This window comes from Neodiprion pinetum, chromosome 6 (assembly GCF_021155775.2).
Source record: "Neodiprion pinetum isolate iyNeoPine1 chromosome 6, iyNeoPine1.2, whole genome shotgun sequence".
NCBI classification, from domain to species: domain Eukaryota; kingdom Metazoa; phylum Arthropoda; class Insecta; order Hymenoptera; family Diprionidae; genus Neodiprion; species Neodiprion pinetum.
In genome coordinates, this window is record NC_060237.1 from 15,874,103 (window position 1) to 15,900,080 (window position 25,978).

The 25,978-nt window shown below is 38.6% G+C and overlaps 1 protein-coding gene and 1 long non-coding RNA gene across 2 annotated transcripts; both read right to left on the bottom strand.

Annotated features, from left to right (window-relative positions):
- Positions 1–21,354: 21,354 nt before the first annotated feature.
- LOC124221051 (uncharacterized) lies at positions 21,355–22,075 on the bottom strand. Its single transcript, XM_046630681.2, has 3 exons — positions 21,881–22,075; positions 21,648–21,724; positions 21,355–21,600 (listed from the first exon to the last, which is right to left on the bottom strand). The coding sequence occupies exons 1-3, from the start codon at positions 21,966–21,968 to the stop codon at positions 21,409–21,411; spliced, it is 357 nt and encodes a 118-aa protein (XP_046486637.1). The 5' UTR covers positions 21,969–22,075; the 3' UTR covers positions 21,355–21,408.
- A 428-nt stretch (positions 22,076–22,503) lies between these two features.
- LOC124221053 (uncharacterized) lies at positions 22,504–23,848 on the bottom strand. The gene is made up of 3 exons (XR_011177510.1): positions 23,735–23,848; positions 22,753–23,456; positions 22,504–22,664 (listed from the first exon to the last, which is right to left on the bottom strand). It is a non-coding gene; the product is annotated as an uncharacterized lncRNA (long non-coding RNA).
- Between the last annotated feature and the right edge of the window lie 2,130 nt (positions 23,849–25,978).

The following is a 25,978-nucleotide window of genomic DNA, read 5'->3' on the forward strand; positions in this document are numbered from 1 at the left end:
ATGGCTAGAAGGGAAGAGCAGTGGGAAGTAGAGAGGGGGGAGATGAAGGAAATGATAAGGGATCTAGGTAAAAGACTAGAAGAGGTAGAAGAGCGGAGAGGGGGTGAGATGGAAAGGGTAAAGGAGAGGCTGATAGAATTAGAAAAGAAGAGTGCAGAAGGAGGGGGAGAAAGGCAGGTACAGGGAAATGCGGAAGTGGCGCAGGTAACAATAGATAGATTAAAAGAGATGGAGTGGGCCATAGAGAGGAAGGAAAGGGAAGAAAGAAGGGGAAATATAGTATTGAGAGGAGCGAGGCTTGAGAAGGGAAGAGAAAAGGAAGAGTTGAAAAAGATTTTGCAGCTGATAGGGGTAGAGGTTGAGGTAAAGGATATGTGGGAGGTAGGCGCGAAAAAGGGGGGAGAAAAGGGGATATGGATAGCAAGACTAGGAAATAGGGAGCAAAAGAGGCAGGTAATGGGAAGAAAAAGCCTACTCAAAGGGAGGGAGGAGAGAATAGACGAGGATCTCACCTGGGCAGAGAGAAGAATGAAATGGAAGTTGAGGGAGATAGCAGCTATTGAGGAGAGAAGGGGAAACAGAGTAAGAATAGGGTATGCAAAGATCTGGATAGAAGGGAAAATGTGGAAGTGGGATGAGATAGGAGAAGTGCTTAGGGATGGTACAGGGAGAGCGAGGGAAGGGGGGCAAAGGGAGGGGAGGGGAAAAGTGGGGGAAAGCGATAGGGAAAGGTCAGCCAGCGAGGAAAGACAAGAGGGAAGTATAGAAGCACAGGGAAGGGTACGTAGGGAAAGGCAGTCGGGGGAATGGGTAGTGGGGGGGGACAGAGGCAGGTGGGAAGGGAAATAAGGAGGAGAGAGAGGGGAGTAGGCGAGACAGAAAGGGAGGGGTGGAAAGTAGCTTTTTGGAATGTGGCGGGGCTCGCGAGAAAGGATGAAGATTTCTGGAGGGGGCTAGGGGAGTGGGATGTAATATTTCTAATGGAGACATGGATAGAAAAGAAGGGGTGGGAAAGGATTAGAAATAAGTTGCCAGTAGGGTATAAATGGGAAGTGCAGTATGCGGTTCGAAAAAATAGGAAGGGAAGAGCAATAGGCGGAATGCTATCAGGGGTAAGAAGGGAGATAGTAAGTGGGGAGGGAGGGAGGGAAGAGGTAAAAGAGGGCATGATAGAAAGGAAAATAAGTGTAGGGGGGGAAAAATGGGTAGTAGTAGGAATATACGTAAATGGGGACCTAAAAGAAAAGATAGGGGAATTGAAGGAGCGGGCAGAAGAGATAGAGGGAGGGGTAAAAGTGTTAGTGGGGGGTGATTTTAATGCCAGGACAGGGCAGGAGGGGGGAGGATGCTGGGGAGAAGGAGAGGAGGAGAGTAGGAGTAGGAAATCAAAGGACAGGAAAATAAACTCGGAAGGTAGGCAGCTGGTGCAATTTTTAGAGGAGACAGGATGGACAATAATGAACGGGAACATAGAGGGGGATGAGGAGGGGGAATTTACGTATGTAGGAGGGGCAGGGGTGACAGTGATAGACTACGCTATAGGAGACATCGAGGTGAGGGATAGGGTCAAAAGGATAGAGATTGGGGATAGGGTTGACTCGGATCATCACCCGGTAATAGTGTGGTTGAGGGGGGCAGTGGCTAGGACAAGGAAGGGAAAAAGAGTAGGGGGAACTAATAGAGGAGACTGGACGGAGGAGGGTAGGATGAGGTTTAGAACAGAAGTCAAATGGGAGGGGATAGGAGAAGTGGATGTAGGGAAAGAGATAGAGAAAAGAATAAGGGAGTTTAGACGAGCCTTAGATGTAGGAGGGAGGGGGAGGGAAGCGAAAAAGGGATGGTGGGACGAGGAATGTAGGCGAAAAAAAGCGGAAGTTAGGCAGAGTCTAAGGAAATGGAGAAAGGGGGAGGGGGAAGGGGACGCGTATAGAAAGGAAAGAAGGGAATATAATAGGCTATGCGAGGAGAGGAAAAAGAAAGAAAATGAGGGATTCATAAAAGAAGCAGCGGAAGCAAGGACAGAAAGCAAGGTATGGGAGATAGTTAATAGGGAAAGAAAGAAGTGGAAGAGGGTGAATGAAGAAATAGGAGATCAGGAGTGGAGGGAGTATTTCATGGGAGTATTAGGCGGGGTAGAAAGCAAGGTAACAGAAGGCGGGGAGTCGGTAAATAGGAAGGGGGACGGGGAAGGGGAGCTGCAGAGGGAAGAGATTAAAAAGGTGATAGGAAAGCTGAGGGATGGAAAGGCACCAGGGGGGGATGGAATAGTTAGCGAGGTATGGAGGTATGGGGGGGAAGAAATGGAGCAGTGGATATGGAAAACATGTAACAGAGTTTGGGTGGGGGAGGGCTGGCCAGAGGATTGGAGGGAGGGATTGATAGCGCCGATAGTTAAGAAGGGGGAGGGGAAAAGGGTAGAAGAGTATAGGGGGGTGACTTTGATGCCAACTCTATATAAGGTGTATGCGATGGCATTAGCGGATAGGTTAGAAAGAGAGGTAGAAGAAAAGGGCTTGATACCGCAAAACCAAACGGGTTTCAGAAAAGGCATGGGCACCATTGACAATATATATGTTCTTAACTATTTAATCAATAGGCAGGTGGGAAAGGATAAGGGAAAGATGGTGGCGTTTTTTGTGGACCTGAAAGCTGCTTTTGATTCAGTGAACAGGAAGGTGCTGTGGGAGACTATGGAAAGGAGAGGGGTGAGGGAAGGGCTAAGGGTAAGGATAGAGGAAATTTACAAGGAAACAAAGAGTCGAGTAAGGAGCGGGGGTAAGCTAGGAGAGGCGTTTTGGACAGCGAGGGGGGTAAGGCAGGGATGTCCGCTCAGTCCGCATGTGTTCAACCTGCTGCTGGCGGACTTAGAAGAGGAAATGGGGAGAGGGAGAAGGGTTGGGGGGGTGGAGCTAGCCGGCGGCAGGGTATGCACGTTAGCTTATGCGGATGATATGGTGTTACTAGCGGAAAGTGAAGAGGAAATGGAGGTAATGATTAGGAAGTTAGAAAGGTATATGGATAGGAAAAGGCTGACGGTAAATGTAGGGAAATCAAAGATTATGAGATTTAGGAAAGGAGGCGGTAGAAGGAAAAACATAGATTGGAGATGGAAAGGGAAAAGGATAGAGGAGGTGAAAGAGTTCAGCTATTTAGGGTATAGAGTAAAGTGCAATGGGGGACAGGAAGCACAGGTGAAAGAGAGAGTACGGAAGGCAGGGGTAGTAATGAGGCAGGTATGGGGAATAGGAAAAAGAAGGTTTGGGAGGGATTGGGAAAAAAGGATTTGGTTATTTGACAGGCTAGTATGGACGGTAATAGAGTATGCATCGGAGATATGGGGGTGGAGAGAGTGGAGGGCGGTCGAGGCGGTACAGGATAGATTTTTGAGATGGACATTAGGAGTGGATGGGAGAACACCGGGATATTTAGTAAGGGAGGAACTACAGAGGGAGAAACTAAGGATTAGGGCAGGGAGAAGGGCATGGAATTTTGAAAGGAAGCTGGAGAGAGGGGAGGGTAGCGAGTTAGCTAGGAGATGCTGGGAAGAGATAAGGGACAAGGCAGAAGCTGGGAGGCAGGGATCGAGGTGGGAAAGAGAAAGGGAAAGTTTCTTTGCGGAAAGGGGAGCAGAGAGTAGAGAGGTAGTCGCGAGAAGGGAGAGGGGCGAGATGGAGTTTAGGGAAATAGAGGAGAGAGAGAGGGAAGAACAGAGAAAAGAGAGGTGGGAGAATATAAGGGAATCGAGGTACAACAGATGGTACAGGCTAGTGAAAGGAGAAGGGATACCAGGATATCTGGGAAAGGGATGGGGAGAAAGCAGGTGGATAAGGGTGGCAAGATTTAGGTTAGGAAGCGAGATGAAGGAGGCAAGGTACTGGGAAGAAGAGGAAAAGAGAAGGTGTAGGGTGTGCGGGGGGGAGGAGGAAACATGGGAGCACGTATGGGAAAGGTGCGTAGGCTGGGATAGAAGGGAGGAAAGCTGGCAGGAGGTGGTGAGGGAGATGCTAGGTGAGGAGGGGGGGGGAGAAGTCTGGATGAGAGAATTGGAAAGGATCAGGGATGTACAAGAGAAGGAAAGAGTGAGATATGAATGGGAAATGGAAGTCGATTAGGATAAGGACGAATTAGGGAATAGAATAAGGTAAAATAGGATAAGGTTAAGTAAAGATAAGGATAAAAAGTAAGAAAAGGATAAGAGGGAAAGTAAGGGAATGGCAAGGCAATGGCACAGGACACAGGCAATTAGAAATTAAGTAAGGATAAGGTAGGAAGTAAGAATTAGGGTAAGAATAGGTTAAGAAAACATGTAAAAAAAAAAAAAAAAAAAAAAAAAAAAAAAAAAATATTGTAAAGGAAGAGGAAAAGGGAAGTCCTTGTAACCCCAAGGGGAACAATAAAGATTACATACATATGAATAACACACTCAAATAAATGCACCTTTAATTAAGTACATTATCTTATTCTGTGGAACATCAATTATTCGTACAGCATGACGTATGCAAATATTACGACGATGGATATGCCACCTCACATGCAATGAACATTCAGTGCGTTTTTATATTTTTTACAATTATACCTAAGTATATAGACGTATGAAATGATAAAATCACCTATTTATAGGATAACTCAGCAACGACAGTAAGGAGTAGCGTATAAAAGTATGAGAGGATAAGGAGGATTAGTAGTACCTGCGGTTCTGAATTAATCTTACGCCACCCTTCTAGTTTTTCGAAGAAGTATACGAAATCGTTGACATTCGTTAAAACGTGTTTGAGGTCGTCGAATTTTAGGGTCGGGAAATCGGATAGGGATATTCCCGCAGCTGAATTGGAAAATAACACAAGCAATTGAAAGTAAATAAGAAATTGACAAAATCATGCAGATAATGACTGATAAATATGAAAACAAAAGTGTAATTTCAAGACAATGTATGAAAACTATACGTCGATCAAATAGTATTCGCAAAGTATTCACATAACAAACAGAGGCCAAAGAATCAACATGCAAAGAGGCCAGCAAACTGGAAACACCAATATTCATTACATTCCGCGAATGAGCTATGTATATACAAATATACGAAAAATATACAATCAGTGAATTTTACGATTCATACAGGAAAAAATCGATAGTTAAGAAAAAATCGGACGATTATTTTGTATAATTGTATTGTACATTGTATATTTTTCGCGCAGCATACGATAATATAAATGCACATGTTTTACTATACTGAAAATGTACATATGTATACATTATTTTACAAACTTACCCGTGGAAAGCTCAATTGAATATACTAACAAAGAAATTGGCACAGCTTTGTGTTTGTACCTATAATATGTGTACAGCAAAGTGAAGAGATCTATAGATCCTACTCTAATAGAACTGCATATATACGTATACATAGGTATATGAGACTTGTATATCCTATTAGGGTGCACATATGAATAATGGTACGTCTATTAGGGATTCAAGATAGCTGCACGAATTAGTGAGTTAATATGCTTGTGGAAACATAATGAATGTTGTGTTCGAGGTGTACGGTGAATAAGAAAAAAAAAAACTTTTAAACTATAAATTTTAAACTAGGAACTGCGGATCGTATTCGAAAAAGGAAATACGAAATTAAGCACTTGCGTACCTTGATAATTGATGATAAAATAATAACAGTGCTGTACTCACCTTTGAGAAGGGATACGATGTGTTCCAAGCCCCACTCAGCTAACAAGTGATCCATTTTGATGCTCTTCTTCACACTGTTCCCACAAGAATGAGAAATACTTGTATTTCGACCGTTAGAGAATGAAATCGAACTGGCACTGCTAGCCTTTTATTTGGCACGCGATACTATTCGCTTAGCAATTAGTACCCATATGAATGGGAAGAATCGCCATACAGCTCAGCAGCAGACGCTTTTCGTCCGGGAAAAAAGACGTCGCGCGTTAGCTTGATTCGACCAATAGCGTGGCAACGCGAGCCACATTCGATTGACAACGTTTAGTCTAGTCAACAAGCACCTTTTTTTACGACTTTCAGTTACAGTTTTTCTAAAAATATGGTTGAGGTGTCATTCGAATCGGAATCGCGTCTAGGTACTTTTTTAGAAAATTCAAGATCCGCAACAAAAAATTACAAATGGTATAAAGAATTAAGTAACAAAAAAGGGTTTTCGTTTTTCGCGAATATCACGAAAACTATTTCAGATATCGCAAATATAAAAAAAGATTCATAAAGAGCAGGAAATTTCCTACGGGAAAATCCCAACTCCCGGAATTCTACCACCAATATTTATAATTTTAATCTGGAGGTAAAAATAGGGCTGAAAACGGATGATGTGACGACCGTGCGCTCGGCACGATTCGTTCATATTTACAACAAAAAATCTTTTAACCCATTAAGTATGAATATGCAGGAACGAAAAAATTCAGGTACCATTTAGACATATAAATGAACACTGATCCTTAAAAAAATAATTTTCCCCAATTTTTCAATTAATCATGCTCTTGTTAATCAAGTCGTTTCTATAATTTGTGAATCAACATAAAAACTCCTGTCATTTTCAAACTAAGAACCTGAAGGAGATCCCCATTTGTAAACTTTTTGAATACTCACTATACTTCATTTAATACTTGGTATCTGAAAGTTATGGTTAGCTTGAAAAAAATGGCTACCTCGAGGACATGAGAATATTTGAAATGATGTAAAAAATGGGAAAAAAGTATTTTCATCAAAAAGTTGCGCAGGGTTGTTTTCGTGTTTTTTGGTAGTACATGAAGAAAAATATAGTACGGATGTTCATTTGTTTATAACAGATTGTTTATTAAATGAACAATAAGGATATGGACAAGAAATCGTTTTTTGTCCGAATATGAAAGAGCACTGATAATAATGATTTTTAAAGAAATAATGGTTTCTTAGCATTCATTTTCAGCGACGAAAAAAAGGTGTTAGTTAAAAAATGCGTTTTAAAATTATAGGGAATTAGTTTTATGAAAGGATTTTTTTCCTAAAAATCATTGCTTTTATCGACTATCTATTCGTCAAAAACAAATTTTCGATAATCTCATAAACAATGCACTTGTTTATAACAATATTTTAAAGAATCAAAGTAAAAAAAAATTTTAATTATTTTTGTATATTTTTCAATGATTAGAAACTGAAATAATCGAAACATTTTGAAAAAAAGTTTTTGGTAGCTCTGTTTGATTTTTAAAAATTTTCCATCTTTAAATTTTTGATTAAAACATGAAAAATCGAAATTGAAAAAGTTTACAAATGGGGATCTCCTTCAAACCCTTTGAAGAAAGAATTCCAAAAGTTAAAAAAATTTTCTGGTCTTAGTTGGAATATGAGAGGGGTTTTTATGTTGATTCACAAATTATAAAAACGACTTGATTAACAAGAGCATGATTAATTGAAAAATCACGGAAAATTGTTTTTTTACGGATTATTGTTCATTCATGTGTCTAAATGGTACCTGAATTTTTTTCGTCCCTGCATATTCATATTTAATGGGTTAAAAGATTTATTGTTGTAAATATGAGCGAATCGTGCCGAGCGCACGGTCATCACACCGTCCGTTTTCAGCGCTATTTTTACCTCCAGATTAAAATTATAAATATTGGTGGTAGAGTTCCGGAAGTTTAGACTTTCCTGTAGGAAATTACTTGCTCCTTATGAATCTTTGTTTACATTTGCGATATCTGCAATAGTTTTCGTGATATTCACGAAAAACAAAAACCCTTTTTTGTTACTCAATTGCTTACAACCTTTGTAATTTTTTGTTGCGGATCTTGAATTTTCTCAAAAAGTTACTTGATGCGATTCTGAATCGAATGACACCTCAACCATATTTTTAGGAGAACTGTAATTGAAAATCGTAAAAAAGGTGCTTATTGACTAGACTGGTTCGCTACTTTAGTACTAATTACTACCCTGCGAACAGCAGAAATTGCCATGCAGCGTTGTAGCAGACGCCTAGTGACGATTAACAATGCTTGTATCACTTGGGCATTAAAATGGCCTTATACATGTATCACGAAATCTCAGAAGATAGTCAAGGATTGCCATACAGTATCGTAATCAGTGCTTCACACTGGCCAAATATACTATTCACTATCGGTTACCTCTCGCCATGTATACCAGAATCGTACCTATACCAGCATAGAATCTGATACGTGTCATAAAGGAGCACATAATGGGATTCCGAGTTTTGAAAATTATGATTGCTAATGGAAAATATGCCACAATCAGTAGCAAAACTAATTAATGCGTAAAACATCAGTTACTATTCGACTTGTTAGTATTTTCTACCATACTAGATTAGGTTTCAAACAGTGCAAAGAATGGTACACCTTCCGAGTGTTACATTATGTGATGCCAAACGTGACTAGCGATTTATGTCATTTATAAATATTGCCATACTAAAATCATTATTCTCTATTTTTTTTGTACGAAGTCATATGCGTAAAGGGTATGTCGATAGAATTTAGCATTAGGTACCAGAATTCTGAACTTCATTTCTCTCAGTGTAAACCAAAAGGACGTGACTCGACGCGCTAACCGCGACCAAATTAATAAATCTAGGAAGCTTTTCTTTTCGTGCTTGTGTGTAGCGTATTATGACGCATCCGAGCTCCAGTCGTAGTCACTATTTCCAAAAAGTTCGCAACCCGTCCCGCTAAACCGAGCATCCACGCACAGTGATACGCGACCCACACGAGAGGTGACACTTTTTACATACGCAGACTTGACGAGACCCCATGCAGCGGAATTTGGCCACACTCAATTTCGAAACGAAATTGTCCCCCACTCGAAACCGTGACTCTACGCGAGACTTTACAGGGACCAACTTGACTCTACGCGTTATCGCGAAAACTCAGGCTACGGTCATCATCAAGGGGATCGACAAACGAATTTCGAGCGCTACTCTAACTCAATAATCAAGTGGGCCGACCGTTTACGAGTGCGCCAATCTAACTTGTGCTCGAAATATGTTCGCAAAGAATTACAAGCGCTTACCGCTTCGCATCGACACGATGAATTCTCCGACACCGGTCTCCGCCATGTCACACACAATTTTCTAACTTTTGTTTGATTCAATCGTGACCACCGCGAAACGTCGCCAGCAGGGGGAGTTCACTCAATGCTTTTAGATGGGAGCGAATTTTGGCAGGCTGCAGGAGTACACTGTACCAACACAATATTGAAAAATTCGCAGTTACTATATTTCTATAGTTATTTCTTGCTAGAGTATAGTAACATGTCAGCATTACTTAGGATGTTAAGAGCGCCCTCTACCGAGTAATGTGATTGGAGAAAATTTAAGCGCAGAAGTTTAAATGAAAGAGAATATCATTTTAAAAATTGCAGTTGTAAATAGTTAAATAGCAATAAAAGTCAGCTCCAAAAATAAATAATTTTAAATAAAAATAACAAATCAATAATAAATAGTAAATCACAAATAATGCTCGAAATCACAAAAAAATTCAAGATAACCAATGTTTACACATGTAATCGCAGTAACATAGGATACAAGAATGGCAGAATATTATTTTCCGGCTGCACATGTGCACATTACTATTATTAGCAGTTCTACCACTCTAAAATATTCACTTCTAGTAGAATTTTGTTTTCGTAACCTGTCGCGCCTTACTCCTGCAGCCTGCCAAAATTGCTTGGAGTGGGGGTAAAGAGTGAACTCCCCCTGGTCGCCAGGACTCAAGTGACGAGCTCTGCAAATCGGAGCCGCAATTCGAACATGCCTCGAACATAGGCGCTATCCGTAGCCAAAATTCTCCCGATCTAATTGGGGTTCTCGTTACGAAACTCTTACAGCCTAGCGTATCGCTATCGTTGAATTCCGCTGTCGCGGGGTGTTGATTGGCTGGCCAGTCTCTGGTACCCCGTAGCTCGACAGTGGCGTGGTGACGACTTCGCGAGGGGGCCTGTCGTAAGCTGGTTGACGGCGGGAGGGGGGGGGGCTACGGCTTGCCGGCCACCAACGGGAATCTCGTCCGCCTTGGATTCCCTCGCGGCAGAGCTCTCCGTTGACGCTCTCTCCGTTGACGCTCTCTCCGTAGCCTCGTGTGAGGCCCTCCTTTCGTCGCGATCCGCCGTGATTGCCATCCAGTAACGTCGTTCGAATTTGCTGCCGATCCCCTGTCTGAGGCCGCATTTACTCGCCACCCAAAAAAAAATGAACAAAAATCTGAAAAGTCGTATTCGCTAGACCGACTGTGGTCCCCTTTCAGAGTCTCGGATGCGTGACCGTTGTCCTGGCGCTCTTTTTCGAAATGAGCCGCGGTCTGCTCCGCGTGCTCCCTAAGTTTATGGTCCGTCTGGAGTTCGGGGAGCCGTGTGGAACGCGCAGTAAAAATGCCACGTTACAACATATATTCGATCAAATATTTCCTTGGCTTACTGTTGTGCTTGTGGGAACGTTTTACTACTTCAGTAGTCGGATTCTGTAACTCGCTATCGATAATTATCGCTATCGTTAACCAATACTATCGACGTTTTTCGTTTGAAGTGATTCTCTACAGCCGTGATGTCGATATTTGTCGGACGGCCGCGTCGCTAACTATCGACGAATGCTGCTTAGCTTAACGAGGGCTGAAGAACGCTCGTGTAGGCTTTAACGTTGTGTTTTATAGTACTACATATATAAGCTACGCGCAATAGGCGCCTTATTTAAAGAAAAAGAGTAAGAAGCCATTATACGGAGTTACAAGAACTTTTGTGTCATTGTGAATTAATTTATTCGGTTATTAATACTGAAGTATATTGGCTATAGTTGAGGTAAGTGCCAAGTTTTATGTATTATATATGTTTTCATCATACAAGTCAAATGATTGATTCAATGGAATCTGATAACTGATAGGTTATGTTTGTTTATAAAGCATTTCGATGTTTACGCGTCATCCGTGTAAACTTATTATGAGGTGTAATACAAGTTGTTTTAAATTTTTAATTCATTAAAATTTTCACAGGATGGCAGAGGGTTATCTTGCGATAGATATATTAAATTTAGATTATAGAGTTGGGCGTTTAGAACGAACATTGGAACGCAAGTTGATGCGAAGAGAGAAAGACCCATTTGATTTAACAAATTAAGAGTTTATTGAATTATAGCGCATAAACCCACAACTTGCAGCAGACCTGATTGACACTCTACAGCCTAGTTAACAACGTGTGAGGGACAGTGGACTCTCAGTCCGAACACAGGTATTATGTTTGCATGCCAATTACCAATTTGCATTTTATTGTGAACTATATTTAGTATTTTCATATGTCAGGTATTAACAGCTGTGAGATTTTATGCCACCGGTTGTTATCAACGTCCAGTAGGAGACCAGTGGGGTATCTCATTGAGTCAGTCAGTGGGTCGGTGCATTCATGATGTCTCAAATGCTATCAATGAACGATTACTAAGGCCATGGGTACAATTTCCCATGACTCCGGAAGACTGGAAACGAGCAGCATCACAATTTGCCACCGCACTTCAACCATTTCAAGGAGCTATTGGAGCAATTGATTGCACTCATGTCGCATTGCTTGGGCCCAGAGAACATGAGGAGGCATGTGTTAATCACCATGGATATCACTCACTCAATGTGCAGGCGGTATGATTTTTAACCGTTATCACGTAGATACGTAGCAAATACGAGTGTAATAGAACACATAACTGTGGATAATGAAAACGTTTTTCATGCAGATATGTGATCGTAACTTGAAGATATTAAACATCAATGCACGTTATCCTGGGGCAAGAGATGATTCATACATATAGAGTACATCCCCTGTACGACGCATAATGGAGCGTGAATATAATCGAGATGAAAGAACGTTTCTTATTGGTAAGTTGTAACTTGATACTTGTAACATTTATGAATAGTAGTTTTCAACATAGTGATTCATTGATAAATAAATTACTCATAATGTTGAATATTTTATCAGGTAACCAGGGTTACCCCTTGGAACCATGGCTGATGACTCCATTACCTAATGAACGCGAAGGAACTCCACGTTTCAATTATAATCAATCATTGTGTAGTGCAAGAAACTGTGTTGAACGATTGTTTGGAGTGCTTAAAAGTACGTTGAGGTGTCTTTCTAAACACAGAGTTTTGCAATATGAGCCTGGAATGGCTGGAAAAATTGTTAATGCCTGTGCAGTATTACACAATATGCGTATTGATTTTGGGCTACCACCAGATGTGTATGAGGATCCAGATGAATATGTGACAAATATACCTAACATGGCGAACATGGATGATGATGACGGCAATAATCTTCCGCCTCTTGCACTCGCTCGCCGTATTCAAGATCGGTTAATACATACACAATTTAGATTATGAAAGGTATAATGTTGTTACGGTGGATTTAGACCATAAGAGGCATAATCTTGGTACGGAGGAACAAGTTACTCTTCATCGATTGATTTAAGTTTGAGATTTTGCTGAGCGGAGCGCAGACTACTATGAATGTCAATACACTGAGATTTTTGGGTCCAGCCGTTTTTTATATACTCAAGATATGCTTACGTACCGCAGTGGAGGTGGCACAAGTCAGGGGTGGTTTTATGTTTTTGTTTTTGGTAAACTCCGTACCACTGACTTGGCTGACGCGGCGCGTAGGCTATTCGCTGGGTGCGTAAGGCATAGTGGGGGACACAGAACTGATGTCAGCGCTCGCTGCGGACAATATAGAACTATGGGTGGCTCTTTTTTACTTAAGGCTATTAAAATAACACGTGTGTCAACTAAATTAAATAAAGTAAATAAAATGGGTCATCAAAGTTGTTGTGTAGTCGATTGCAAAAATACAAGTCGAAATAGCAATTGTAAATTTTATAAGTTTCCGGTTGCCAATTGGAAATTAAATCAACGAAAAAAATGGATCGCTGCTGTTAAAAGGCAAAAGTAAGTATTACTATAACCTATAACCATATATTATAGAATAATATCATGTACATGTGTATATCATATAAGAAATCTGAGTATGTAATAGTTTAATTTTTTTTTTGTAAAGTATTGATGGATCGTTATGGTCTCCAAAACCTATGGATGTTATATGCAGTGAACACTTCATTAACGGTGAAAAATCAGATATTGAATCAAGTCCCAACTTCGCTCCAACTATTTTTCCATCAGCTTATAGACGACGTAAAGTCAACGAATCTGCCGTTTTGAATAGGTACGTAAAAGAATTTAGTTTCAATTAATATATTTAGATTAGTCGAAATAATCGACTAAAAAATTAAGTCACATTAATCGGTATAGTTAAAAATTTAGCAATACCTATTATAGTTAATTTAATTTTTATTTCTGTTATCGTAATTAATTCATCTAGACACAAAAATAAATTCAATCAATTCAACTCAAAAAAATATGGTGTCATTCAAATTCCTAGTTATTTCCTCGTCGATTCAATGTGGGTCTGGCGCCGCTTGTTTACTCACACGAACGATGCAATACAGTATCGATGTATGTAATTTAAGTATCAATTACTCAAAATTTATCAAACTTAAAAATATTTTGGATAAGACTATGAATTATGGAAATATCTCTTCTGATATTAAGACTACACGCAGAAATTTACCAAATTGATTAATTTTTACAATTTAATCGAGCCGTGTCCGATTATTTTGTTGAAATCGATTAATCGATACATCGATTATTCTCAGATAAGTGGCCATAACTAGCATTGATCTCAACAATTTGAACGTTACTTGCCACTCCAGACCCACATTGAATCGACGAGGAAATAACTGGGAATTTGAAAGACACCATATTTTTTTGAATCGAATTAATTGAATTTATTCATGTAATTCGACTTCATTTTTCTATTCCAAATAATAATGATTATTTTTCCTCAAATTCGGATAGATTTATTGAATTCGAATTGCTTCATTTGAATTCAGGTATTTGGGAATTTTCTTCTTCTTGATTTAAAATTACTTTTTTATTTGAATTTAATTATTTTTCTCTAAACATAAAATTTTGGCACGAATCTAAAGTAATTCGAAGTAACTTCACTTATTACAACTCTTCCTAATTCAGTTATATCTCAAATAATTCTCATGATTTCGGTTATCATTTTTAGTGATTCAGTTAATTCTCATTTATTCAGTTATTTTGTGTCAACTCAGGTGAATCGTAATTGATTTACAAACCTATTGACACGTCAATTCAGCGAGTTATTTTTCCCTCGCATTATTGAAAAATCGGATGTCAATGATGAATTTCAAACTAGTGGAAAAATTATGTTGCAAAGACACAAAAAATGTTCGGAAAGCATAATTCAGATTGATTGAATGACTAATTATGAACCCTAACGGCATATCAACCGTCTAAAATCTCTAGTTTTATGCATACATCGATGATTGGAAGTGTTTTGTAACATTAACCCTTTTAGTGCCGGGCGAAATGGAGGTGCCTATGCGAGAAAAACCGGCCGAATTTCACAGTTTTACAAGGGTTCGGGAAAATGCTTATAAAAACCAAACGAGAAACGATATTTACATGATTCAAAAAGCTGCGTATTATAGATGAAATACAGAACGAAACAATGACACTAGTTTTTTTGTACTCATTTGAGAATTATAGAAAAAACAAAGGTATATATGTTTATAAATGAAGTAAAAGTTGAGTTCTCTCGTACAAAACGTGTTTGCACATACAAACAGCCATCTTTTCACCACAATTTTATATGGGTCAATTATAATGAAGCATATACTTTGTATTTCCAATATATTTTGTAACAAGATAAACAATATTACATAACAAAAATAAAACATAACTTGAAGGTACACGGTAGGCGCCAGGCGGATTATCTCTTTCGAAATATGTAATTGTTATCGGTAATATAACATTGCTGAAACAAAATTATGTTGTCATAAATATTTATATATATATTGCAAATGTGTAAAATTTTGTTATTGCAACTCACGCAAATAATTTATTTAGCATTCGTGGCTACTAATGCACACTCCATGCAATCCTTTGTTGCACTTATTGCAAACTGTGCGTGATTTTCTCTTTGGGCCACCATCCTTTCTGCTGCACACCACGCAAACCCTTTCCAGTTTTTCAGGCAGTTTCCGTACACCTATGCGGGGCACATTTGTTGAAGTTTCCGCTAATGGTGTGTCGTGTGCTATCCTCTTTAGTGCCAACCATTCAGTGGTTATCGACTGGATAACATCAGTAATGAATTCCAGTCTTGTTTTGGTTTTGCCGTCTGTATTGTGCCGATATAATATGTAGGCATTCAACACCATTCGGGAGAAAATGGAGAAAACTACTTTTTTCCAATATTTGATGGCTCTTCTTTCATCTAAGTATGAATATAGCATCATGTCTGACGTGTCTACGCCTCCCATGTGTTTGTTATATTCAGCTACGATTGCTGGTTTTTCGACCTGTATTTGTGCATTCCTTTTCCTGATTGTAGTCGTTTTGTTCTGAGCCTTCTCAAATGTGGACATCAGTAAAACATTTTTCTTCTGCGACTTTTTTTCCCGGTACGCTAATAGTAAGACTTCATTATTTCGGGCGTACTTAGATGCGCCCTCTTGCAATTTAGTCTTCATAAATGATGGAATATATTTCCTGTTGCTGCGGATTGTGCCAGTCAGATATGTCCCTTTTTCAAACAGTGCTCTTGCTAAGGGAATGCTTGTAAAAAAGTTGTCTGCTACCACGTGATAGCCTTTCATAAAATAATTGCCCATATTCAATAATTTATGAATCACGACGTGGCCAAGACCATTCTTCTTTATTTCTTCTTTATCGGTTTGATCCCTAGCTCCTCTATAGCAGAAGAACGATAAGCAGTAATGGGTAACTGCATCAGTCAACATCCAAAACTTGATACCCCACCTGTGATGCTTTTTATTTGGCAGATATTGAATCAACGACGTTCTACACTTCGAGCCGACTAATGATTCGTCAATACTCAGATGTTGGTTAGGCGAATAATGAAATTTGAACTTATTGTTTGCATGGATAACGACTGGTTGAAATTTCGCTGTAGGGTCATATTCTGGATTATCACGTGCTGGTAATTTTTCATTGTCTACTACGTGGAAAAACCTACAAACTAATTGAAATCTGTTGCGACTGAACATTTGGCCAAACCATGGGATTTGTCTGTGGTTTGTTGACCAATAACTGAAAAGTGTCGGTCTACGTGTTATACCCATTTCCAAGAGCACAGCAATAAAAGCCCTTACTTCTGAAACTGTGGTTGCCTTCCACTCTGTTGTTCTGGATCCTGAGGGAACATTGATTCTATTGAGGAACTGCCTGGCATATCGATTCGTCTCATTTCTCAATAAGCTCAAAAATTCTTCCGTAAAAAAAAGATCAAAATACGCTCTCGGCATGGAATTTCTTGCTGGCATATGTTTAGGCCCAGCAATCTCCATAAATTGTGGGCGAGGATTATATTCGCTGTCGTTGGCCACGGTAACTTCACGGAAATCTCTCAGCTCTTCCTCGGTATCGTTTCCCTCTAATTCTGATTCGCTATCATCGCTCGCTTCACTATCACTGTAGATCTTACGTGGATGCCGACTTCTTGGTGCCACGATTTCTTCCTCGTCACTATGTGCTAGATTCAACTGGTCAACCATTCGGACTATTTCCGCGTCATCCATGACGGGTTTTTTTATAAAACGGTTGATGGTAAAATTTTCCTCAAAAGCAACAATGTTTGACACAAGCGAAAAACAACGGTAATAACACAAAACACGCTTTCAAACTGTAAATGGGACGAAATATACTGTTCACATCAACGATCGTGGAGAAACTAACTGATCCTACGTTTCGCTGCGGGAATGCGATGCTATTTTGTTATACAAAACACTGTCGACAAGTACCGATAAGGGTCCAAATCCACAGCGATTTACGCCGCAGATCGAATATCACCTGAGTGGCGACCATCGGTATTTATGTTAGACTTCGGTACCTCCAAGCGATAGAAAAAGGTCTTCGTCCACAAAGAGTTAAAACGAAAAACTATTTTTCTTAATTCTCTCATAGTGAAATTAGATCATTTATAACGTATTACAAATTTATTTTGAGATAGAGTTCTCCCGCAATGCGAATAGTAAAGCGCTACGAGGCGCGGGCCGATATATCGGCTCTGGCACTTCTCGCGAGTGTAGCAGGAGCCGATATATCGGCTCCCGGCACTCAAAGGGTTAAATCTTAAATCCGCTGATTTATTTGGAGATTTATTTTTATTTTCACTCGTAGATGTGTTTTTCGTAGTATTGTGTAGCTGGGCATTCGCTTATGTTTCACACACACGAGTGTGCGTCCGTGGGTGTGCGGCCGGCAGCGTGTGCCGCGGCAACAATACCGAGGTCAGCGCTCGAGAAGGGGTACAACAGGGAGAGAGGGGGGGTGCCGATATTTACTTTGTAACCGAATAATAATAATTCACCCAGACGAACAAAACAGCAATTTCCGTGGCGGCAAATCCAGATGAAATGGTGCACTCTGATTGGCCTAACGCTATCGCTTATAATTCAAAAACTATGCGTCGGACGAGCTTCCGGTAAAGAAATTCCCGGTTGCATTTCAGTCAGGTATCACGCTGGCTGGTCCGTGTCCCTCAATTTAGGGACACCCTGTATATTTTACTTCCAATGTTTCATCAAAAACATTCATTTGTAATCGGTATATCACTAATAACAAATGTGATGCTGAGACACAAACAGAGATTCTGGAAGCGTCGACGTCAAAAATAATTACAAATAATAAAAAATATGTTAACAAGGAGTGCGGTACACCACATAGAACGTTTGCTGATCATGAAACTCAAGTAACCAATATGTTTGAAGGATTTTCATCAGTTAAAAAAAACGAGCAACTCATAGATCTTGCTGGTGTAACATTTAATAATTTTAATTTTTTATTAGACAGAACAAAACCTCCTAAAAAATCGACGATTGGTTACAAAGATAGACTGTTCATATTTTTAATGAAATTAAAAACAGGACTCACTTTTTCGGCTCTTGGCGTATTATTTAACGTGCATAGAACAACGATTTCAAGAATTTTTTTCGACATTTTGGAGCAATTAGCTAGTACGACAGCTAATTTAGTATTTTGGCCGGATATTGATGTTGTTCAAGCAACGATGCCTGAGTGTTTTCATCATGATTACAGTGATACTCGAGTAATCATCGATTGTACTGAATTTAATATTGAAATTCCTGCTAATGTTGATCATCGGGTTTATTGTTATTCGCATTATAAAAAAAATTTTACTGCGAAGGTTCTCATAGGTATCACTCCAGGAGGATTTATTTCCTTGAAATCAAAAGTAGCTGGTGGTCGTAAATCTGACTCTCAAATGACAATTGAATCAGGTTTATTAGATCTTCTAGAAGATGGTGACGTCGTTTTGGCTGACAAAGGTTTTCCGGAAATTAAAACATTTATCGATGCAAGTGGAAAAAAATTAAAAATGGTTATGCCACCTTTTTTAGAGAAAAAATCTGAATTTACAACACAACAAACTCAAGAAACGTACAGCATAGCAAAAGTACGAATTCATATTGAACGCATAATGCAACGATTAAGACTTTATCAAGTATTAAATAAATTTCCTGAAAATCTATTTCATTGTGTAGATGACATCATACATGTATGCTGTGTTTTGGTAAATTTACAACCACCAATAATTTCCAAAAAAAAAAATGAAGAATATAATTAATGGTTCAAAATAATTGATATTTTTTAATGAACTGGTTAATTTATTAAATTTTTTGGATCATGTACTAACATTACAACTGAATTATATATTAAATACATATTCTTAGGCATAAAATATACATTAATAAATCATATTTCAACTTTTAGCAACACGTAATAAAGCTTTTTTTATGTAATATTAAAATAATGTAATATAATGATATAATAAACTTTTAATAATATAAAATAAAACATCTTATTTATTTTAATATAATTATTCTGATGGATTAATTTTTTTTTTCTGTAAAAATTCGCACTGGTGAGGTTTCCTCACTGTTATTGTTATTGTCAACGTAAATTTCATTTTCAGCACAACTATCAGTATTTGATGTATCAATGTTTTCATCATTCTCTGTACTTGGTTCTTTAGTCATTGCCGCACAAAGAGCTGGTAAATAATCTCGAAAATAAAATATTTCACTTTGTGAAATAACTTTCTTTAAAAAATCTTCATCACGAAGCACTTCAACTAAACAACAACCACCTGGTATTGGTGAATATATAAAAAGATCACAAATATTCATCCCACTCACATACAATTGTATTTGAATTTGAGTGTAGTAACTATCAGACTTCTTCAGTTCCCAGGCACCATCAATGAGTTCTAAATATTTAACATTACACAAATTATCAGTTATATTTATCACAGGTTTATCCTTACATAAAATGGGACATTTAAATTCGACTAGTTTTGAGATACATCCATCTAGTACAACTACTCCATCAAGGCTCGCGCAAAGCCAAGGTTGAAATTTGCAAACTGTGACACCAACACGTTTCACAGTACAGTTATTAACTTTTTCATAATTTTCTCTTGCAAGTGATTCATTATTTAAACCATACTTAGTAGAAGCGCAATCAATTTTTTTTGGATGTAATATTTCATACACCAGACTTTCAATAGTTTTAGTTTTTCTTACTTTAATACTGTGCACGTTTTTACTAGCAGACAATCTTAGTTGTCTAGCAGCATACCATTCAGTGCAAGTAGATTGTCCCAAAGTTTCACAGCATAGTTTTATAATATCTTCTTCGGACATTTCAATTTTTTCGACGTAAAAATCTTTTAACTTTTTATCTAACTTAAAATTTGTTTTATATTGCGTATTTTCATCACAAGAAATTAGAAAATTAATTGCACATTGTTCACAGTCTTCCTTTTCTAAATTAATTTCGACTTGTTGCAGTAATGAATTCATGACTCTTTTGACCGTATGTATATTTGTATTTTTATCTTTTGCAAACTGTTTGGCACTAGGTTTTCCGCATACTTGTTCATTACTTGTTTTTGTTGCACTCTTTTCACTATTGATGAAATAAATTAATGCTGCGATGTGTTTACATTTCTTGCTCTGATTGTATACACAATCACACTTGACATCTGTCACAAGTCGTGTCTCATTAATCTGAAATATTAAAACAATAAAAATAAAATTAAAAAAAAATCCAAACAATGATAATTGTAGTATGTAAGTGTTATTACATTCAATGATGTTGTGTAAGGCGTTGAATTTACCGATGCTTGTCTAATGACGCGCGCTTTAATTAAATAACTTTGATTTAATTTTCGATGTTCTTCAACATCTCTCACATGTTCAGCCAGAACTAAATTTTTACCTTTTATTAAAGTTTGTGGTTGGAAAATAATATTGTGGGTAATAGATTGAAAGCCGGTTTTTAACACAAATTCCATTTTTATCTGAAAAATTAAATAAAGAAAATAAAAATTTTAGATATTTTCGTAAATATATAATTATGTCAAAATGAAATATTTTTTATTTTTTATATAATTTCAGATTGTTATATATTTAATATTAATACTTATTTTTCATTAAATATTAATTTAACAATAAACTTCTTGACAGATTTTAACACTGCTTAACCTTATTCACATGAGATTTGTTTTAGTTATTGTGTTAATTTTACTTACTTTTTTCAGCTGATCCAGGTAAAAACTTATAATTTAATATGCGCTCTGTGTAAAATTTTACATTTTTAACATAAATAATATTTTTTTCAACTTTGTTTAATTTTTTAAACATCTATTTAGCATTTAGTACATGTAAAATATCTAAAAAGAGCCACCGTAAGTTGTATCGTAAGGTGGCGCTGGGGTCACGCACCTAGCGAATACTCAAGTATACGGGTGTATGGGCCTGCTAGCCGTTTAGGGATAGCGGTACCCTGGGCAAAGGGACGGGTAGTTCATGCTTGGTTCGCGTCCCTGAAACCAAGGGATATCACAATGTAATACGACATAATATTAAATTTGGTTTACCGAATTTTAAATAAATTGTAAAATCTGAATAATAATATATGTATTTATTAATATTATAAAACTATAATGTGTATTTAAATTTCTTATATATTACTTATTGGTTTAACATTTTAATATTATATTTGTATATTGTAAGACGAGTACATATATCTGTATTTTCACTATATTACTTATCGGTTCAACATTTTGATATTATATTTGTATATCATAAAACGGGTACATAATATCTATATTTTAACTATAATACGTTTTGGCATCTTGAATTTAAATAATACTTATTGATATAAACTTTGGTCCATGTTCAATAGTTTGTTGTTTACGATGAAGTCCTATACTCACTACACTACACTACACTATACTGTACTATTATTGGTAAGTTGGTAAAATCTGTGATAGTACTTCTACTAGCTGAGACATGACTTCGATTCTCGCTTTTTCATTGGTAGCGTTTTGCACAGCTGCATCAGCTTGCCGTTCCATCGCTTCTGCCAATCGACCCATAGCATCGGCATGACGCTTTGTCCCTTCTGCCTGTAATTTTGCAGCTTCAGCTAGCATCTGCAAAAATAGTTCATGTAAATGTTCTACTGAAATTACAATCTAACCATCATTGATTGGACATGTGACTCAGCAATTGCTGCAAACTGGTCCCGTGTAGAAGATAATTGTTCAGATTGTCTTCCTTGAAACAGAATAGCATAATTGTTAGTACATAGTCTATATTCGATATCGTATCAGTGTTCTTTAAAATTCATAAATGATGATATTGTACACATGTAACATTTATGACAGAATCACGTACAACATTCTAAGTTTAATGAAAATTGAGAATACATACGTTTTCTTGTTCCTGTAGTTAGGGCACTGTCGGTTGTGTAAGGTTTTTTTTTTTTGTGAATCTTTGAAGTATCGGCGGCTATTGGCATTGACTGTTGTCGATTTGTTTTCTACATCCAATGTTTCTATTAGTGCGTGTTTTTCTACATTTTCGTTTATATTTTTGACTTACACTTTACTTTCTGCAATGCCTTCTTCAGTGTTGCCCAATTCCATATATTCCCAGTCAATGAGGTCAACATTGGGGTTTTCTATCGGTATTAAAAATAATAATGTTCGAAATGGAACAACGATTCGGAATACTTCATAATAACAAAGTCATACCGTTATCTCCATAGTTATTGGCAATGTCTGATTCAAAAACATCAGTGCATGTTGATGTACTCGCTATGTGGTCAAAGATGCTAACTACACGTGGAGGTTTTAATGATGGTGAGGAGTCGCCTGCAGCAAGCTGTTCTTGTAACTCCTATTTCAAGTCAATGAATCAAAAACTTAATGGTACAATGGGAGTATTAATAGTGTATTACAAATCATGTATTCAACTACTTCAATGTCAACTTAAATGTAATTTCCATAAACTATATAATAAATACCCATTCTTCGGGAACGCTATCAGGACAGTCAGAGCTACCTTCAACGTAGTTTTTGCAAATGATTCCAATGACTCTTAGCTCTAATGGTGTCAATGGAACTTCGTCAATTTCTTTATTGCCTGTTGCATTACGCTGATTTCTAATTTTACGTGCTTTCTGTGATGTTCGACTTTTCATATCTCTCCAAGTCTGTGTACATGAAATTTGGTCGTTCAAGTTATTTATATTGCAATTGGTAGAATATAATTAAAAATATTATGTCTTGGATTATACGTACTACTTGCCATTGAGATGTGGTTTTGGTTGCACCTTTGGTCATATTTAAAGTATTTGCCAGTTGATCCCATTTTTTACGGAGTTCTTCCTTTCCATTCATAATTAGGAATTTCCCTTCCGCAATCCCTTTGTGTGTTTCGATAAACTGCACCATTGCCGCTAATTGCGCATCCGTCGCCCGTCCGCTTCTAATTCTTTTTCTACGAAGCGTTTAGATATACGTTTATAAATTATGTCGTACTGATATTCAATATCATCAGATTATAAAATGATGTATAAATGTTATATTATACTTACGATGCCATAGTTTGAAACAAGATATAGGTAACAAGGTAGGTTCAAAGAATTAAGTACGGTAGTTTAAGTAAAGGAATAAGGAGTTTCACTATTGTTGACACAATGGGCAAGCTATCCGCGCTTATATAAATTTACACAGATGCGACTGACACTTTACATTATATTACCTAAAATCACCAAAGTCCCTATAAAATTCATAGTAATGATATGCGACGTTGTCACATTTTAATAAAAGTTGTCGACTTTTGTCGTTTCACAAACAGCACATCTTGCAACGATTTTGTTCGATGACGCGTAGTTACAGAATCACTGTCTGTCTCAACCATCGATAATGCAAGCGACAAACGTCGCCACTTAACGTTATCGATAGTACTCGGTAAAGAGTTGGAGAATCCGGCTACAGTAGGACTGTAACAAATCCGTGTTCATATTAATGTGACATCATAAAACCTGCCATTATCATCTTATAAATATGCCTTGTCTTATAACGTCTTATAACAGATTTTTTAAATAGCAATTTTGTGAATAAATGCAGCTAACAGAACTAACACACAGAACAATGAAACAAAACTTTTCTAGAGATCATTATTAAGCTTATGATCTCTTATATATTAATATAAATGTATTATATCATTACTTATGTATTAATTTCATATAAATATCAATCTCATATATTATTTCCTTACCTACTTCATTTTGTACGTTGATTCTTATGTCACAAATCTCGAAATCACAAAAATTTTGATGGTTTATTTATTATTACTGCAAATAGCAATGTAATATGACAAAACTGTTATATCGCGGCCTGACAAGTCTAGGCTCACGGCTTCTTTTAGAACGGAAGGTTCAAACCACGGTTTGAACGCAACCATTGGGCTGGCGAAACCGCTTGCTTGTAACGCCTGACGCGAAATAGCATCCGGTACGGAATCGCTTTTTATAATAGCGTCGCTTTCGCAAGCGACCTTTCGTGATGCGTCGCTTCATAGCGATCCTTCATTGCGTCTAGTACAGAATCGACCCCCAGCTCACGAAGTTTCCCACTCCCTCGTGATCTCGGCAGCTCATCGCCACTCGCAACTACACTGTTTTTTTTTTGCAATATAACATAAGCCCAGACGCTACTTTGACGCAGTGCCTCGGTTAGTCGCCAAAACTAAAGTGATTTCAGATGGTCGATCGGCCGCAACGCCGATCTCGTCACGCTAATCCTTCTCACGTCATCACCCTAAGAATGCGCAACAATCGATCTGTCATCGATTTTGGAGATTGCGCAACTTGACGCGCACCTGCCGTCGCTACGCGGCGCAGAACTTAAGGCTAGATCGCGATGTCGTCTTCCGCGCAGCTCTACGGGGTCCTGGGCAGTGCTGCCAGAAAGCGAGTAAAAAGTACCCCTTCCCTAGCAGCTTGCGCGCATCTCACACAACGTCAACGGTGCACGTCGGTGTGTCGGGATGGCGACGGAAGCCGAACGATGCCGAGTCAGCTGACAAATCGAGGGGAAATGTTCCCCTACCAAGCAATGAAGAGAGCGCACGTACACAACGTCACACAGCTGTGATCAATCGCGGGATCTGTGGAAGGGGTACTTTTTACTCGCTTTCTGGCAGCACGGGTCCTGGGGTTGTAGGCGGCGTGGTGTTCCCTCGTCGCTCGCTGGTCTCTCGCGGTTGCCTCGGTCGGGCGTAGGCGGGGCGAGCGGGGAGGCTGCGGCGCGCCGGCCGCAAGCGGGAATCGCGTCCGCCTTGGATTCCCGCGCTGCTGGGATCTGCGTTTCCTCCCCCTCCGCAGCCTCGGTATCCTTCCCGCGAGATCTCCGCGGTTTCGCCTTGCCTCGAAATATCTTCGGCGTCGGAGTTGGTCGCTGGCTTGTGGCCGGTGTACTCGAAAAAAAAAAATAAAAACAAAAACCTGCAATATCTTATTCGAAATTTGCTATTTCGTCCCTGTCGAAGCCCGGATGCTTGACTCCAGTTCTGGCGCTCTCTATTATTATCTCGCGACTCGATCTCCGAAACCCTTATTCCTGGATTCCGCCCAAGGTTCAGGGAGTACCTTGTAACGGGCATGTCTTTCCGAAATGCCACGTTACAGTTCATATATTTATATCATAGTTTTTTGTCGTCTGTCGGTCGCGAATTCACTTTTTCTTACGCGTGGCCTTCTGGGCTTCGATGATTTGAGGGGGTTTGCGGATTGAAAGTTGTCGGGCGCGTCTAGAATCTACAATCTCGGGTAACAAACAAAAGTGAAAGAAATCTGCTAATTTATTCTCCATTTTTTCGGTCCAGAATTTATCGGCACGTTTTATTTGATCAAAAATCAATCCCTTTGGCGTCCAAACTATAAAATAGCACCACTTCCTATATGTAATATGTAGAAGACCAGAACTGTTAACTGATAACCTAGTTAAGCCTGAGCCTGTACGGTGTAATGTAAACATCACGCCGGAGACCGAAAATAAATCGAATGCACGTGTCGATCAACCTCTGAAGTTTGAGATCAAGTTCCTTTGTGAGATTATGATGCACTAAGCAACAATAATCTAAGTGAGGGAAAATTCAAGTCGTGGTCAGCTTGATCCTCAGATCAACGGACAAAGAATTATGGTGGAATTTGAGTTTATGCAATGTCGAATTCACCTTACGAGAAATAGCGGCGATGTGTCTACCCTACGAAAGGTTTGATGAGAAGTGATCACCTAGATTTTTGGAGTTTACTCCTGTAGAAGGTATTTTATTTTAAACAGGAACTTTGACAGATTTGAAATTGTAGAGAATATTTCGGTTTCGGCCTGATGCGCTTCGTGTCCTGGCTAACAGTCGAATGTCTCCAGGACCGCTTTCCTCCGAGAGCAGTCCTCGGGGCTCTCGAGTCGAGTTGTTCCGCAGCGTAAACATCCGATAACCGATCCCGTATGGTTTTCT